General features: G+C 40.5%; 1 protein-coding gene across 1 annotated transcript in view; it reads right to left on the bottom strand.

Annotated features, from left to right (window-relative positions):
- The window catches only part of drd2a (dopamine receptor D2a), a 57,470-nt gene that overhangs the window by 19,630 nt on the left and 23,706 nt on the right, over positions 1–14,134 (bottom strand). The window contains exon 2 of the mRNA XM_049575581.1: positions 8,148–8,458. Coding sequence (XP_049431538.1) covers positions 8,148–8,426 — 279 coding nt within the window. The 5' untranslated portion in view covers positions 8,427–8,458. The remainder of the gene's footprint in view (positions 1–8,147; positions 8,459–14,134) is intronic.

Genomic DNA, 14,134 nt, shown 5'->3' with positions numbered 1-14,134 from the left:
TAGCCTCACCTGTGTCTCGTTATCCTTCCCTTCACCGGAGTATTTAGAGGCCGTTTACACGTACACAGTGATTTTGATAAACGGAGACATCTTCCTTCGTTTGTGCCCTTCGTTTACACGCAAACGGAGATTTCTCCCCTGAAAACGAGTCTTTCTGAAAACTCCGGCCAGAGTGGAGATTTTGGAAAACTCTGTTTGCGCCTTTGCATGTAAACTGAGATAAACGGAGATAAACAGAGTTATAGGCAGCCGACGTCACAGTATGCACCGGAACTTGCGCCTGTGTCAAAAGTGCAACCTATGTTGCTATGGTGACAATGGATACATGGAAGGCTTGAGCTTCTCGTTACACTGCCACCTACAGGTTTGGCATGCTCTTGTGTATATATACACGGGTAAGTGTAAACGAAGATCTTTTAGAAAACGGAGATGGTGAAATGTCCGTTTAAGTGTAAACGGCCTCTTACTGTGTGGGTGTTTCTCAAAGTCAAGGATCCCAAGGAAGGATCCTGCAGAGGCAAGGCATGAGACCTTCCTATCATCCATTGAACGCACATTGGAGCAGGCTAACGAGTGTCCCCAGGTGTGCGTCATTAACCCTCAGCAGACTGAGGAGGTTTCAGGGTGCAGTGATGATTCTGGCGCTCTCTAATGTTGTTGTACAGTTTTAACAAATGTAAGCAGTATTTTCAGAGTCACGTGACTTTTAGGGAGAATGTATTTCTGGATCATATTTAAGAGTAAGTGGCATAATGAAGTAAAGACAACAGCTGAAAAAAGTTCTTAATTATCATTAACAGTATGAACACAGACTCACACACAGAATCACTGTCATTTCAAAGTGATCCATATTTTATGTGTGTGTGATCACACACTCTGCTACAGTAATACGAATAATGGATCTGATTTGATCTGTTGAGCCACGCTGCTCTGAAACAGCTGACCACGCCGACTGTACATTATACTGCTGTGTAATCCTCTGAAATAAATTCACCTCAAAACAAATGAGTGATGCTTTGAACTGCAAGATATTCCAATGTGTTTTCTGTGGCCGTTCCCAACACCATTCCCCTGAAAAACACACCAATTGAAGCTGACAAAATGAAAGCAATTATCATGTCATTTTCATGTGAACAGTGGGGGGAGGACGGGAGGTGGACACTTTGCGCTCCATCTCTGCTTTAAATTAAACTTTTGTGTTTTATTTCAATCATGTTATTATTATTATAATTATGAGGTTACTGTCAAAATTTTTTTCACGCTTGTATGATAAAAACCCCTGGAGATCCAATCCTCAATTTGAGTATCCTTCCTTGACTTTGAGAAACACCCTGTGTCTTGTTTTCTCTCAGTGCCAGTTCGTCTTAGCTTCTTGTGTGTCTAGCGTTCTAGCCCTTTGTTTCCCTGTGTCCTTTTTTTGTTTTTTTGGATTTAGTCTGTTGACTGACTGCCTCTGCCTCATCCCTGTTGGATTTGTTTGCCTCCACTGATAGTCCTTCTGTGTAACGAACCTACCTTTTCACCAGTAAAGACTGTGTTATTTTACCCAAACTGTCTCCAGAGTCATGCGTTTGAGTCCACTCTCCCCTAGTTGTCACAATGATTTCACACTGAAGTTGACCTTTGACCTTTAGATATAAAATATCATCACTAAACCATTTTATTCTGTTAGAGATTTGTGTAAAATTTTGCCATAACTAACATAAGAGTTAGTGAGTTATGGCCAAAAATGTGTTTGTGAGGTCACAGTGACCTTTGACAAACAAAATCTTATCACTGAGTCCAAGTAGACTTTCCCTCAGGGGGGTCTTGAAATATCGCGTTCACAAGAACGGGATGGACGGACAACCCGTAAACATAATGCCTGCAGCTATGGCTATCGCTGGCGCAGAGACATATAAAGTATAATTTAATTCACCTCGATTTTAAACAAGCTCTGAACCTCAAGCCATGCGTAAATGTCCCTCCGTACCCTCGCAAAATCAGTCACACTTGACAGAAAGCGAAAAACTGTGGTAATTAATGCTAATTCAGCATTTAATAATAAAGGGCAAGTTGAATGCCCTGCCCACATCCTGTGACTAATCTCTCACTAAAGTTCATGCTGATACATTATTAACAGGGGAAACATAGTCACGGCCATGCTCTGTGACACGAGACATAAGAAAATAAAATGTCTGCACATAGATAAAGAAGAAAAAGGAGTGTGTGGGATTGGAGGTTATTATGTGTGATGAAGAGGAGAAAAACACGGAACAATTACTGCCAAGTGTTGTCATTATCTGAAGATGCACATGATTTTAGGTTCTCTGATGGAAGAAGCATGTCTCAAAGAATGTGAAATGAATAAATAAAACCCTCCTAAACTAAGCTGTTGTGAGTGTTGAACAACACAGTAGGTCACCTTCCTTTTCACAACACAAATTCGGATCCAGACATTGTTATAAACGGGCTGGTATTTACCTCAGAAAATATCTATCCCACCTCTACCAAATAATATCTTTTATTTGCAAGGATTTATACCAGTCCCACTGCGTCTGTCTCAGTCAGCAGGAGGCCTGACACGCCAAAATGAGATGAGCATCCCACTCTTAACACATGCTCAATGAATCCAGTCTGACTTTGACAAACAGCCAGTGTTTGGTTCTCAGCATATTCAGCTGAGGAGGATTTCACCCACATTGGTGTTATTAGTGTTAATAGTGCATCGGGATAAAATGTCTGTGAAACAACTAGGACAGGAAGGAAGAAGGCTACAGTCATGTTTATGTAAGAAACTGAGGCCTGTTCTCCAAGTCATTGTCACATAGCTAGTTGGCACAGGGCTCATCCTACGCACAACAGACCTCACAAGTATCCAGTTTAAATTATCTCTAGGATTATCCAACAGGAACACCAGATTGCTCAAAGCTGATAAAAATATGTTAGATGATAAATTCTAAAAATTTCAAAGCACATGTTGTCTTTTTTTTCTTAAAGGGGATTTCACACAACTAACAGTTTACTTGTTCCTGTGAAAACAGTTGAATTATGTTATCTGTGGCTCTGCTGCTATTAAACTAATAGTGGGCGGCACAGTGGTCTGGTGGTTAGCACTCTCGCCTCACAGCGAGAGGGTTGCCGGTTCGATCCCGGGCGTGGGAGCCCTTCTGTGCGGAGTTTGCATGTTCTGCCCATGTCAGCGTGGGTTCTCGTGTCAGCGTGGGTTCTCTTGTAACCTTCTCTCCGGGCACTCCGGCTTCCTCCCACAGTCCAAAGACATGCAGATTGGGGACTAGGTTAATTGGTGACTCTAAATTGTCCGTAGTTGTTTGTCTCTATGTGTCAGCCCTGCGATAGTCTGGTGACCTGTCCAGGGTGTACCCTGCCTCTTGCCCGATGTCAGCTGGGATAGGCTCCAGCCCCCCCGCAACCCTCAAGAGGATGAAGCGGTTAGAGGATGAATGAATGAATGAATGAATGAAATTAATAGTGACGTCAACCAAGTTATTTTGGCTTGTGTTCTAAACTTGGGGCATGGAGTTGAATGATTTCAGCATTTATCAGGCAGGAACGGTCAAATGTTATTGACGTGCATTATGGGAAATGTAGGATTCTGGAGCTTGACTCATAGGAGGGACTAAAAGTTAAGATATCTCAGCCTCTGTTCCTTTGTTTTGATTCTTTTTAAATCTGATGTGATACAGAACTGTAATACTATATCACTGGAATAACCCTTTAATGCACTACTTTTTTTAAGGCTTGCTCCTGTCCTCATTGTGAAGACAGTGACAATCGTGGATTTTCTAAAGATAAACAGAAAGAAGCATTGCATGCTGGCAGAAACAAGAGAGCAGCTGACCACTGAATAAGTGTTCTTGTAACCTTAAGGCCAACACACACACAAATGATGAAAATTTTTGTGTGTGTTGCCTCACATTGCCTGTATTTTAGCCAAAAAGGTGTGCCTGAACACATCACAAAGACTATAGCCCATAGCAAACTGAACCTCCAGTGAAAGTTCAATCTTTCAATCAAGAAGATTAAACTGGACTTTTGTTGCTTAAGTCTGTCATTTATTACTAATACCATTTGCTGAAGACTCCTTGTATGCATGCTCACTCATAATTCTTGGTGCCATAGTTGAGGGCTGTTCTGCTGATCACAATTAATCAATAACACAGTGACACACCTTCTCTGTCAGCCTAACATCTTACCAACTGTTTGATACTGAATGATTCATCAGCCTCAGAGTCATCAGCCACCACCAGTGTCTGGACTCCATGGGGGATTTATCTTGCTGCTGCTCCGATGCCCCTTGGTTACAAATCAAATTCTGGAGTCCAAGCACCAAAGACTTTCTGTCAAATCTTAAAGGTAGGATCTGGAGGATTTTCAAACAAAACAAAATATAGACATATACAAATGAAATCCTGCTTAATCATCACCTATGGGCTTCTACTCATGTGTTGTGGTGACTCTGTTTGCAGAGCTCCTGCCCTTTAACTGTATTTTGATGTTTTTGTGAGCTCAGACCGCTTCTGGGCGGAGATTTTCCCAGCCAATGAGAGAGCGCAGGTGCCGTGCCCGAGCGTGTCCGAGCATGCACCAGCGCAAGCCTTGCCTGAACCTCTTCTGTGAAGCCTTCTTCCATACCTCTGTGCTCTGTACACCCTGGAGAGTTGAGCCTGATAGGAGGGGCCAAATTTGAATGTGTGTTTACAAACAGCAACTGGAAAATCCTCCAGACCCTACCTTTAATCATCACATCATCTGTTAATCTGCACACCCTAATCTGTAATAAACATGTATCTTTACTTTATTCACCTGTCTCTGTTTTGAACTAGCTAACTAACACAACCAGATGTCAAAAGAAGAAATTATATTTATTGTGCGCTAGTGGAAATTAACATAATCAGTTACCATTTCTGCTAAAGCGATCAATAGCTAAATTTGTTTCAATGTCATACCCTCTTCACTTTAGCCATTTGTTTGTTCCTCACTTCCATTTCACCTCTTGTGCACTGAGCTGAACTGCCAATCAGAGTAATGCCACTCACTGATGGGCTCTATTTGATGCCAATTCAACATGCTGAATCAGCTGGAAAAAAAGCCTTCTCTAGTGCCAACGGTGCGGGACAAACACTACAGCGATGGACACTCACCAAAGGCCTGACATTGACCAATGGCCAACCATCAGCCGGCCCTTATGCTGTTTGCCTCTAGCAATATAAAGTTACAGGAAACACAACTGCCAAATTTGTATCCAAAAGCATTATATTACTATATTATATTTGCTGAAAGTTTCAAAGTGGTCCCAGTACACTCACTCCAAAGGCATTGTAAACCTGTGGAGTTAAAGCACTTCACACCATCAGAGACTCACTTTTCTGCTGTGAAATCAACATTAATATTTTATTAGGAAAGTTTTATGCTACAGTTTGTACCGTGGATGATTGCAAATCAACTCCCACGTTTCCTAAATACTTTGATGCAGGCTCCCTCTGTGTGGACCCAGCAGCCCACATAAACAGAGAGAACAAATAAATAATTCTGGCCAAAACAAACACAGAATGCAGGTTGTGTACTTTGTAGATAAACTCACTTCAGTCTTATAATTGGTGCCTATGTTTTTTTTTGGTAAGAGAAATTGGATAGTATTTCTGCAACAGAGTGACACAATGCCCGTCACCACTTTTCTGTTTGTACAAAAGAACATACATGACCAGCAGAGACCATGACATCCTATGGATTTATACACTGTAATCTGATCGGAGTGATAATCATCATGACTCACTCAGAGGCACGGGAGGATTGGACTCCCTGTTGTGATAGATTGCCTTTCTCTACATCAGACAGCGTGACCTAAAGCCTGACGGTCAGAAATAACCCTGGGACCGAGAAGACAGACAGAAGAAATGAGCAACAACCAAAAGGTGGAGACTTTCCTGAAAGAGCCCACATCCTGCTCGCTATTGATTTTGTGGATTGGAGACGATATTATGCCGGGCCCAAGCCTGTTCTGTTTTAGGTTGCGCTGGTTAGCAGGCATTGATGTGTCATAACTGCTCTAAAAAACATAGATCTGCATTATCCCACACAGCAGCAAATGCAAAATGATATATCTCAGAATTAGGGAGAATTATTCATAAACATCTGACCTCTGACTCAGATAGACCGGTCTGACATTTTGATGTTGTCACATAGTGTTGCTACATTACAGGCCTTTAACCACTGCAGGACTGATATTTACAATGCTGATGTGAACATATCAGCCGTCACCCTTGTTTCACCTTGAGCCTATGACCTGCTGATAACTGCGAGCGGTTTGTTTGGCTCAGACCCTCTTCACCAGTATTTCGCTGGCACCAGATTTCATATAAATGCCTGCTGTATGCATAATATGCTGTGCTATTCTTTTTTAAATATCATATTGTATAAAGTCAGATTTCCATGTCTTTTTTTGCTATTAAAAAGCAGGTGTGGGTGCTACATAAATACTGTGAAAGTATCAAACACTTAATCCACAGAGCACTGCAAACAGTCCATATGTAGAAAATGGACGACAATAAATGGTAGAAACTGCTGCTACAGTGCTGTCACAGTCATTCCTGTCTTCAATGGCTGTGCACAGGAACTGGGGTGCAGATGTGAAAGACATGGAAACACTAATCACTCAGAGCAGACTGGGCTTTGGGAGGGAGGTCTACAGAGACAGGCGTTAGAACGGAGCGTTTCAGACAGAGGGTGAATACTGTTGTATATGGGCAAAGTGTTTTTTGAATATTAAAAGATATAAAACAAACAAACAAACAAAAAGAAAACATATTTAAACATGTTCTAGTAGAAACCCTTAATACAAGTATGAACCTGGAGATGAGCATAATATGGGACCTTTAACCTCATAATGCCAAATTGAATTCTGTCTTTAAAGCTGAGAGTTTATTGCTTTCACAGCCTGCCCTCTGATGTGTTATTGGGGTTATATATATTTGCTATGCTGGAGATACTATGGAAACAGGACTCATCTCATGATTGTTATATTGCATGTCTGCAGATCACTTTCTTTTGTCTTCAAATGTCATTTCAATTACGCAAGATAAACACAAAGGGAGATAGAGGTGTAGAAATATGGTGGGCATGTCTGCTGCATAGGCCATATCAAGCACCGTATATCTCTTCCAGTATGTACAAAGAATATTACTTACTCTTGAGAAATGGGACACAACCTTACTTTTTGGGGTTTTTGATTTTTACTCTTCAGTTTGGCTGAGAAAATATATTTTAGTAGTCTTGCCTAGTACGACTTTTAATGAGCCAACCTCCCAGTATTTTTTTCCTTAGCGTTCACAATGAATGTCAGAGGTAACAGAGTAATAATAGAGAGGTAATAGCGTTAACAAAGAGTCATATATTTATTAATTTCACTGCAGTTGTACTGAGTAGCAATTTTGCTTTTCAAAGTTGCTCTTAATGCTAATCAAAATATGCATTTTTAAACCACAATTCTTTTAGTTTGGAGTTCGAAGGGCATGTTATGATTGAGATACACCCAATGGCAATTTTATTTAATGAATTTATCAAAAAAATAAAAGCCTACCAGTACTTGAGAAGCATCTTTTGGAAACCAGGGAGTGAGACAGGAGTCCTTGTGACATAACTAACTCCTTTGATGCCTGATTAAATTATGTTTTCATAGAAATCTGACCAAGTTGACAAAAATCTTTAAAAGGCCCACTTTTCAACATAAAATAAAAGATGAAAAATTAAAACAAAGATGATCATAGCAGTACATTTTCACAGTACATTTTTATCAGTACATACTATCGGTTCTGGATTTTACAGGCTTTTCACAATCTTTTAATTGTTTGAAGTTGTTAAGTGTCTGTAACAAGGCTATTTCCTGGCAGAGGGCAAGTTTAGAAGTTAAAAAAATGAAAGTAGATCACACCATCTTTCTTTCATATAGCCTAGGTCCTTAACAAATAATGTTTCACCCCAGAAATGAAAAAAGTGTGTTGATACACTAAGTTATAATTCTAATTTTTTTATTTTCTTTTTCTTTTTTTTTTTTTTGGTAGGGGCATGATCTGTCCAAATTCTGCGGAATGGGTGATATACATCTGTGTATACATTGTGTAAGTGTGTGTACATCTCCACTGTCCCACCTCTAAGTACACGACCCAGGGCATAACCAGCGTGGCCACCAGAAGGTCTGCGACAGCCAGGCTGACGATCAGGTAGTTGGTGGTGGTCTGCAGGGCCTTCTCCCTGGACACAGCCATGCACACCAGCACGTTGCCGAAGACGATGACGAAGATGAGCAGAGTGAGCAGCATGGCATAGTAGTTGTAAGGGTGCTTCTGCTCTTGGACTGTTTCGTTGAAGCTCCATGTTCCGTTGTCATTGAAACTGTCATTGTAGGCATACTGGGTAAAGACATCCATTAGCTGTGAGTGACGAAGGCCAAGATCGGGCCCTGCAGAACATGCAGACACACAGAGAGACAAAACAGGCCTTGAGCTTAGTTGTATTCATGAGAATGTTTGCAGAAACAGTTTGAGAAGAAAAATAAAATGATAAATTTCTGGGATAATCTGACTTCCTGCAGTAATTACCATGCAGAGGGAATTTGTCTAATAATCTTTTACCCCTGCTTCACACAGTAATAACAGCATCTTTATTTTAAATTATAGTGGCGATTACAAACGTGTATAAAATGATGTAGAAGGCATTTACCATCTGATAAAACCATACCCATATAAACCCTTGAATGAGCTTAAAGGGGAAAAAAAAATCAAGACTTTAAGAAGTTAATTTTGGGAACTGGCAGAAATTCAGATGCGTCCTGTAGCTACTGGCAAGCGGCCTTGTGCTTAAAACTACTCAAAAGCCTGAAGTCTGCATTCACCAGAACATATTGTGGAGTTTAAGTTATGCAATTTCCCCCGGTGCACAACATTATTTCTACAACTACAAAAGAAGTTGTGACAAAACACAAAAAAACAGCGTGTCAGAACAATGACATGCAGGTAAATGTGCGTTTCATTTCATTTTCTTTGTAAGAGGTTAAAGAGGGGGTGATGCTCAAAACAGATTTCAGAATAGTTTTTAAGTACCCAGTGGATTTTTGTTTACAAAATGCCTGGCAAACATGCTGAATACTTCTTTTTCCTCACAAATTTTAGACAAAGCATCTTTTGCCTCTGTGCCAACGACCGCCATGGCCAGATGCAAAAAGCTTTGGGTTCTTCATCTGTCTCATTCTCATGAAAGAAGAAAAAGGAAAGAAGAAGATATTCTTTATTAATCCCTGAGGGAAATTCACTTTTTTGCAACTCTGGTGTCATATACACACAGTCCCCAGATTCACACATGCACAAACAGGACCTATACATGCATTAAATGGAGGGATGTCAGAGCTAGGGGGCTGCCTTTGACAGGCACCCTGAGCAGTTGGGGGTTCATTGCCTTGTTCAAGGACGCCTCGGCAGTGCCCAAGAGGTGAGCTGGCATCTCTCCAGCTACTAGTCCACACTTCATTGTTGGTCCTAATGGGGACTTGAGCTGTTGACCCTCTGGTTCCCGAGCCAAATCCCTATGAGCTGAGCTACTGCCGCCCCGCCTTGCTGCTGCAATATCTCAAGAAGGCCTTGAGGGAATTTCCTTAAATTTGACACAAACCTCTACTTGGGCTTGAGGGTGAACTGAAAAAAATTTGGTGGTCAAAGGTCAAGGTCACTGTGACCTCACAGAATATATTTTTGGCCACAACTCAAGATTTCATACAGTAATTATGACACAGTTTTGCACAAACCTAACAGTCTAACATGATAAAATAATGAAGTGATGACATTTTATATCCAAAAGGTCAAAGGTCATCTTCACTGTGACATCATAATGTTCTGCAAAAACATTTTTCTGGCCATTATTCATCATCATAACTCAGGAAGAGAAGGGAAAACATTTGATCAGATACTGGATTGGTGACACTTATCTTGGGTGCCCACCTTGAAACTGATTGTATAGATCTCCTGTGTTGCCAGGTTGAAGATGTGTTTGACGCATCCATGTTTTAGAATTTGTAGCTTCTTTGCAGCAACATCCATATTTGAAGCATTGCTAACGGTCATGGCTGGATGTAAACTATAACTGCAACCTGACTGGTTTGCTCAGGCACACAGCTGCAAGGTGGTTAGACTGACAAACTGACAATGGCGAACCAACCGGACATCTTGTTGATCAACAAACAACAGAAGAAGGCAATGGCGATATATACATAGCAATCCAGCGCAACACCAAGATGAGGTAGAAGGAACACGAGAAGCTCGAAAAATACCAAGGGCTGAATGAGGAGCTAGAAATGATGTTGGTAAAGGCAGCAGTGGTGCCAGTGGTAATCGGAGCACTCGGAGCTGTGACCCCCAGACTGGGAGAGTGGCTCCAGCAGATTCCAGGTACAACATCTGAGGTCTCTGTCCAGAAGAGTGCAGTCCTAGGAACAGCTAAGATACTGTGCAGAACCCTCAAACTCCCAAGCTTCTAGCAGAAGACCCAAGGTTAAGGATGCCGCAAGGATTTTTTAATAAAACCCGTTTTGTTCACATCTCCTGCCTGTAGAGTATAAGATACAAACAACAGGGGAACAAGCTCATCAAAATATTTCTTCACAGAGCTACTTGTGGTCACAAACCCCACAGGGTATCTTTAGGTGGTATTGTGTAGGGGCTGCAGTCGAGTACCACCAGCAGGTTTGCACTAAAAAACAGCAATTAGTGCTTCAACCTGACAGATCTTTAAAAATAACACATAAACATAAAAAGACAAATTAACAATGGAGCTGTTTCGTCTTGACAGACAGTATACCGTGACATCAGGAAACCCTAATTGGTGGTATTGTACTGGAGAATCACACCATTAAAGCTTTTGTTTTATCAAAGTGATGAGCGTAACCACGCATTCCTTATTTACATCCATTTGAACCAAATAGAAACACGTGGCTCCCTGCAACTGCAGGGAATATTTTTCAGTTCTCATTGTGTAACTCATATAGTAAAAAAAAAGGGAGTGTGTGTGTGTATGTGTGTGTGTGTGTGTGTGCTTAGCCAATGTGTCACGATATATCAGTGTGCATCATTACTGTAAATCCTTAAAGGACCTTGTAACAATCAGTCTAACAGTGTAACACCTTGTATTTAGTGCAGGTATTGCGAAATGAGATTTGCAATAATAATAAAGTTATTAAATGTACTGAGCTTCTGCTGCCATCAGTCTGCATTTTTATTAAAACATCATACTGGTACATAGTGTAAGGTTAATGTCTGATTGCAGCCTGGATGCTTATGTGTTATGAATAGTTGAAATCTCTTTATTTTGATTGCATCATGTTTTCTGTTTGATTACAATGACACTGACCTTCACTGTTTATCTACATCGCTGAGTGGATTTGACACCACATATCACTCTGCTCTGTGATTTGCCACTGCACCGTGACGCTGTGAAACTCTGTTGCAAACTTAATGAAGCTGCATGTCTCCTCTTTTTCAGAATAATGTCAAAAATACACAGACACATCCTATTTTACAAAACCCTTAGCGGTGCAGTTCCCTCATACCTGCTTAGATTAATGTTTATGTCACCCTCCACTTTCCACGCTCCATTTTCACTCCCTCCTTCCTGCTCACTCACTCCGTAATTGGTTCTCGAGCCTTTCAGGCTGCTGCTCCCGCTGACTAAAATCTGCTTCACATCCTCATCTACATCTCACTTTTTTTTTTATTGTTGCACCTACTTCAAATTCCACAAGTCAAAAATTACTTTTTTACTCTTTTAATTGTTTCTGTGGAATGTTTTTGTCTTTGTGAATCTATGTAGTTGTTAGGTTATTATCTGCCACTGTTACCTCCTACGTCTAGCCAAGGGCATGACTGCAGCAATCTGGCTGAATGAATTTCAAGAGTGAATGAATGATACAGAGTATTACCAGTTTTTTGGATGCATTCTGTGTCCAAAAATGTGTTGACAATTGGCACAGAAGGTGGCATGCTTTGATTTTGAGAACACTCAATAAGTAAATTTAATGTTTGGTATTTCTCTCAGGTGTACCTTCAGGTGACACCATGATGTTGGGCTCACAATCATTTCCAAATTGCACAGACCTACTTCTTTGTTTTTTTAATAATTTTCATGATGTTTGACCAGATGCTTGCTAATATCCTAAACAAACAAATAACCCTGAAAATTTGATATTTAAATATTCTGATTAAATTCAAAATCTGTTGATCCCCAGGTGGTTGCAGGGAGAGCAGAAAAGGTACAATCCAAGATGCTCTCTGCATCAGGCTTCATAATTAAAGCATGTGTTTACCCTTTTTTTCCAAGTCTATTCAAATGCCCATATGGACAATGAAACATCTTTTCATTGCTGTGATACGTAAGACTGGAGATAAAAACTTTTTTAGATTTACTTCCTGAGATTTAGGCAACAAAAGTATGTGATTAAGTTTGAAAAACCCCCATCATGGTTTAGCTTAAAATAGCACACTAAGGTTTTACTAAAAAACTTCACTGTCTTTTTGTTTTACACAAAACATGAAAAGCGTTCACCTGGGTAGAAGTCTGGCTTTTGTTTGACACATCCACCTCCCCTCTTGCCCCATACAGACTTGGGTCTTTGTACTATGGCAGCTGCTCGGGGCATCAAAAAATGCTGCCACCTGGTGTGTCTTTTTCTGCCGCTTTCTACACAGAGCAATTGCTATTGTCTTTGTCTTCATCTGTACACAGCCAGGGAGAGGAAGAAGAATAACAGCAAAAGAAGGAAACAGTGAGTGTGCACAAAGATAAGCTTGTCAATGTAACATAAACGTCAATGTATCCTTCAAATCCTGGTATTGCTTTGCAGCTTTTCTTGCTTGTAAACCAGATGTATTTTGTCTTTTCTATCTAGAGATTGCATTACCTTACCAAAGGCAGTATGGGGCATATATACTGGTTTATTTTTAGCAAACCTGACATGTGAAACCATGTTTTGCTGTCTTTTTCTATATCAAGATGTCTGAAAACACTGCTGTAAATAGAAAGCCCTTCAGCTTTCTGTCACCTCCTTGAGGTTAATATGGAACTCTTGAACTGTCTTGCCGCAATGCTGATTTTTTTTTTTCATTTGCTACATTCATCTGCTTAACTGTTCACTTGTAAAGGCCAAATTCTTTAGAGATGCTTTTGTGCCCTTTTCCAGCCTTATATGAGCACAAATTGTTTTTATTCAGAGGTCCTTCAATATCTTTCCACCTTCAAAAACCTTTCACTTGCAAGGGAAAGACTCCCTTAGCAATTTTTAATGGGGTCGGGTACTTGTCATGACACTGATTAGATTACCTTACACTTTCAAAAAGGTTTGCACACTTCTTCCAGCCTTTACTTTGAATCTTAAGACCTGAATAAGTACTTACTTCTTTGTCAGACTTTTTTTTTAGTCCAGATTACAGATACAGAGCATATACAAGCTAAAGTGGCTACAAAAACCAAAGGACATACAGAAGCATTTAACTTTGAATTTGTATAGGAGGAATTATGCCGATATTGTGAGCATACAGTACATTTATGTATACTACACCGCCAAACACTGAGCATCTAGCATTTTTACCCCAGCTAAATTAATAAAAAAAGTTACCATAGGAGGGCAGAGGAAAGCCTCAGTGCCAGGAGAAGGATTTAGAGAGAAGCAGTAAGAGAAAAAAAGAGAAGGAGTGGGTGAGGGAAGAGTGCTCCTGTTAGGATGTGTAAGCATTGCTCTGGGGCACCAGTCTGTGTGTGTACCCTGCAGATGCCCTGTGCTGTCTAATCTTATTTATTTGCCCGCTCTACTTCCTTACTTACAGTACGTGAGACTGTTCTCACAGCTGCCCTGATAGCTTGTGCTTGCTTATAAACAGAAACCTCCGCTCTCTCCCTGCTGCCTTCAATATCTCATTCACTTTAAATGAGTCCTCTGTGACTTGTATCTTATCATTATTATAATAATCATGTCCTTCTCCCTAGGTAAGTCAGAGGTCGGGGTCAATAACCCATAAAAGATTCAATGTTTTGCACAAGGAATCTTCAGAGTGAATACCTGCTGAATGCTAAAACAAGAACCAGCATCCTCCATTTA

This window comes from Epinephelus fuscoguttatus, linkage group LG5 (genome assembly GCF_011397635.1).
Source record: "Epinephelus fuscoguttatus linkage group LG5, E.fuscoguttatus.final_Chr_v1".
NCBI classification, from domain to species: Eukaryota; Metazoa; Chordata; class Actinopteri; order Perciformes; family Serranidae; genus Epinephelus; species Epinephelus fuscoguttatus.
The sequence above is the reverse complement of the archived record's forward strand: the minus strand, read 5'-3'. Positions and strand labels throughout refer to the sequence as shown.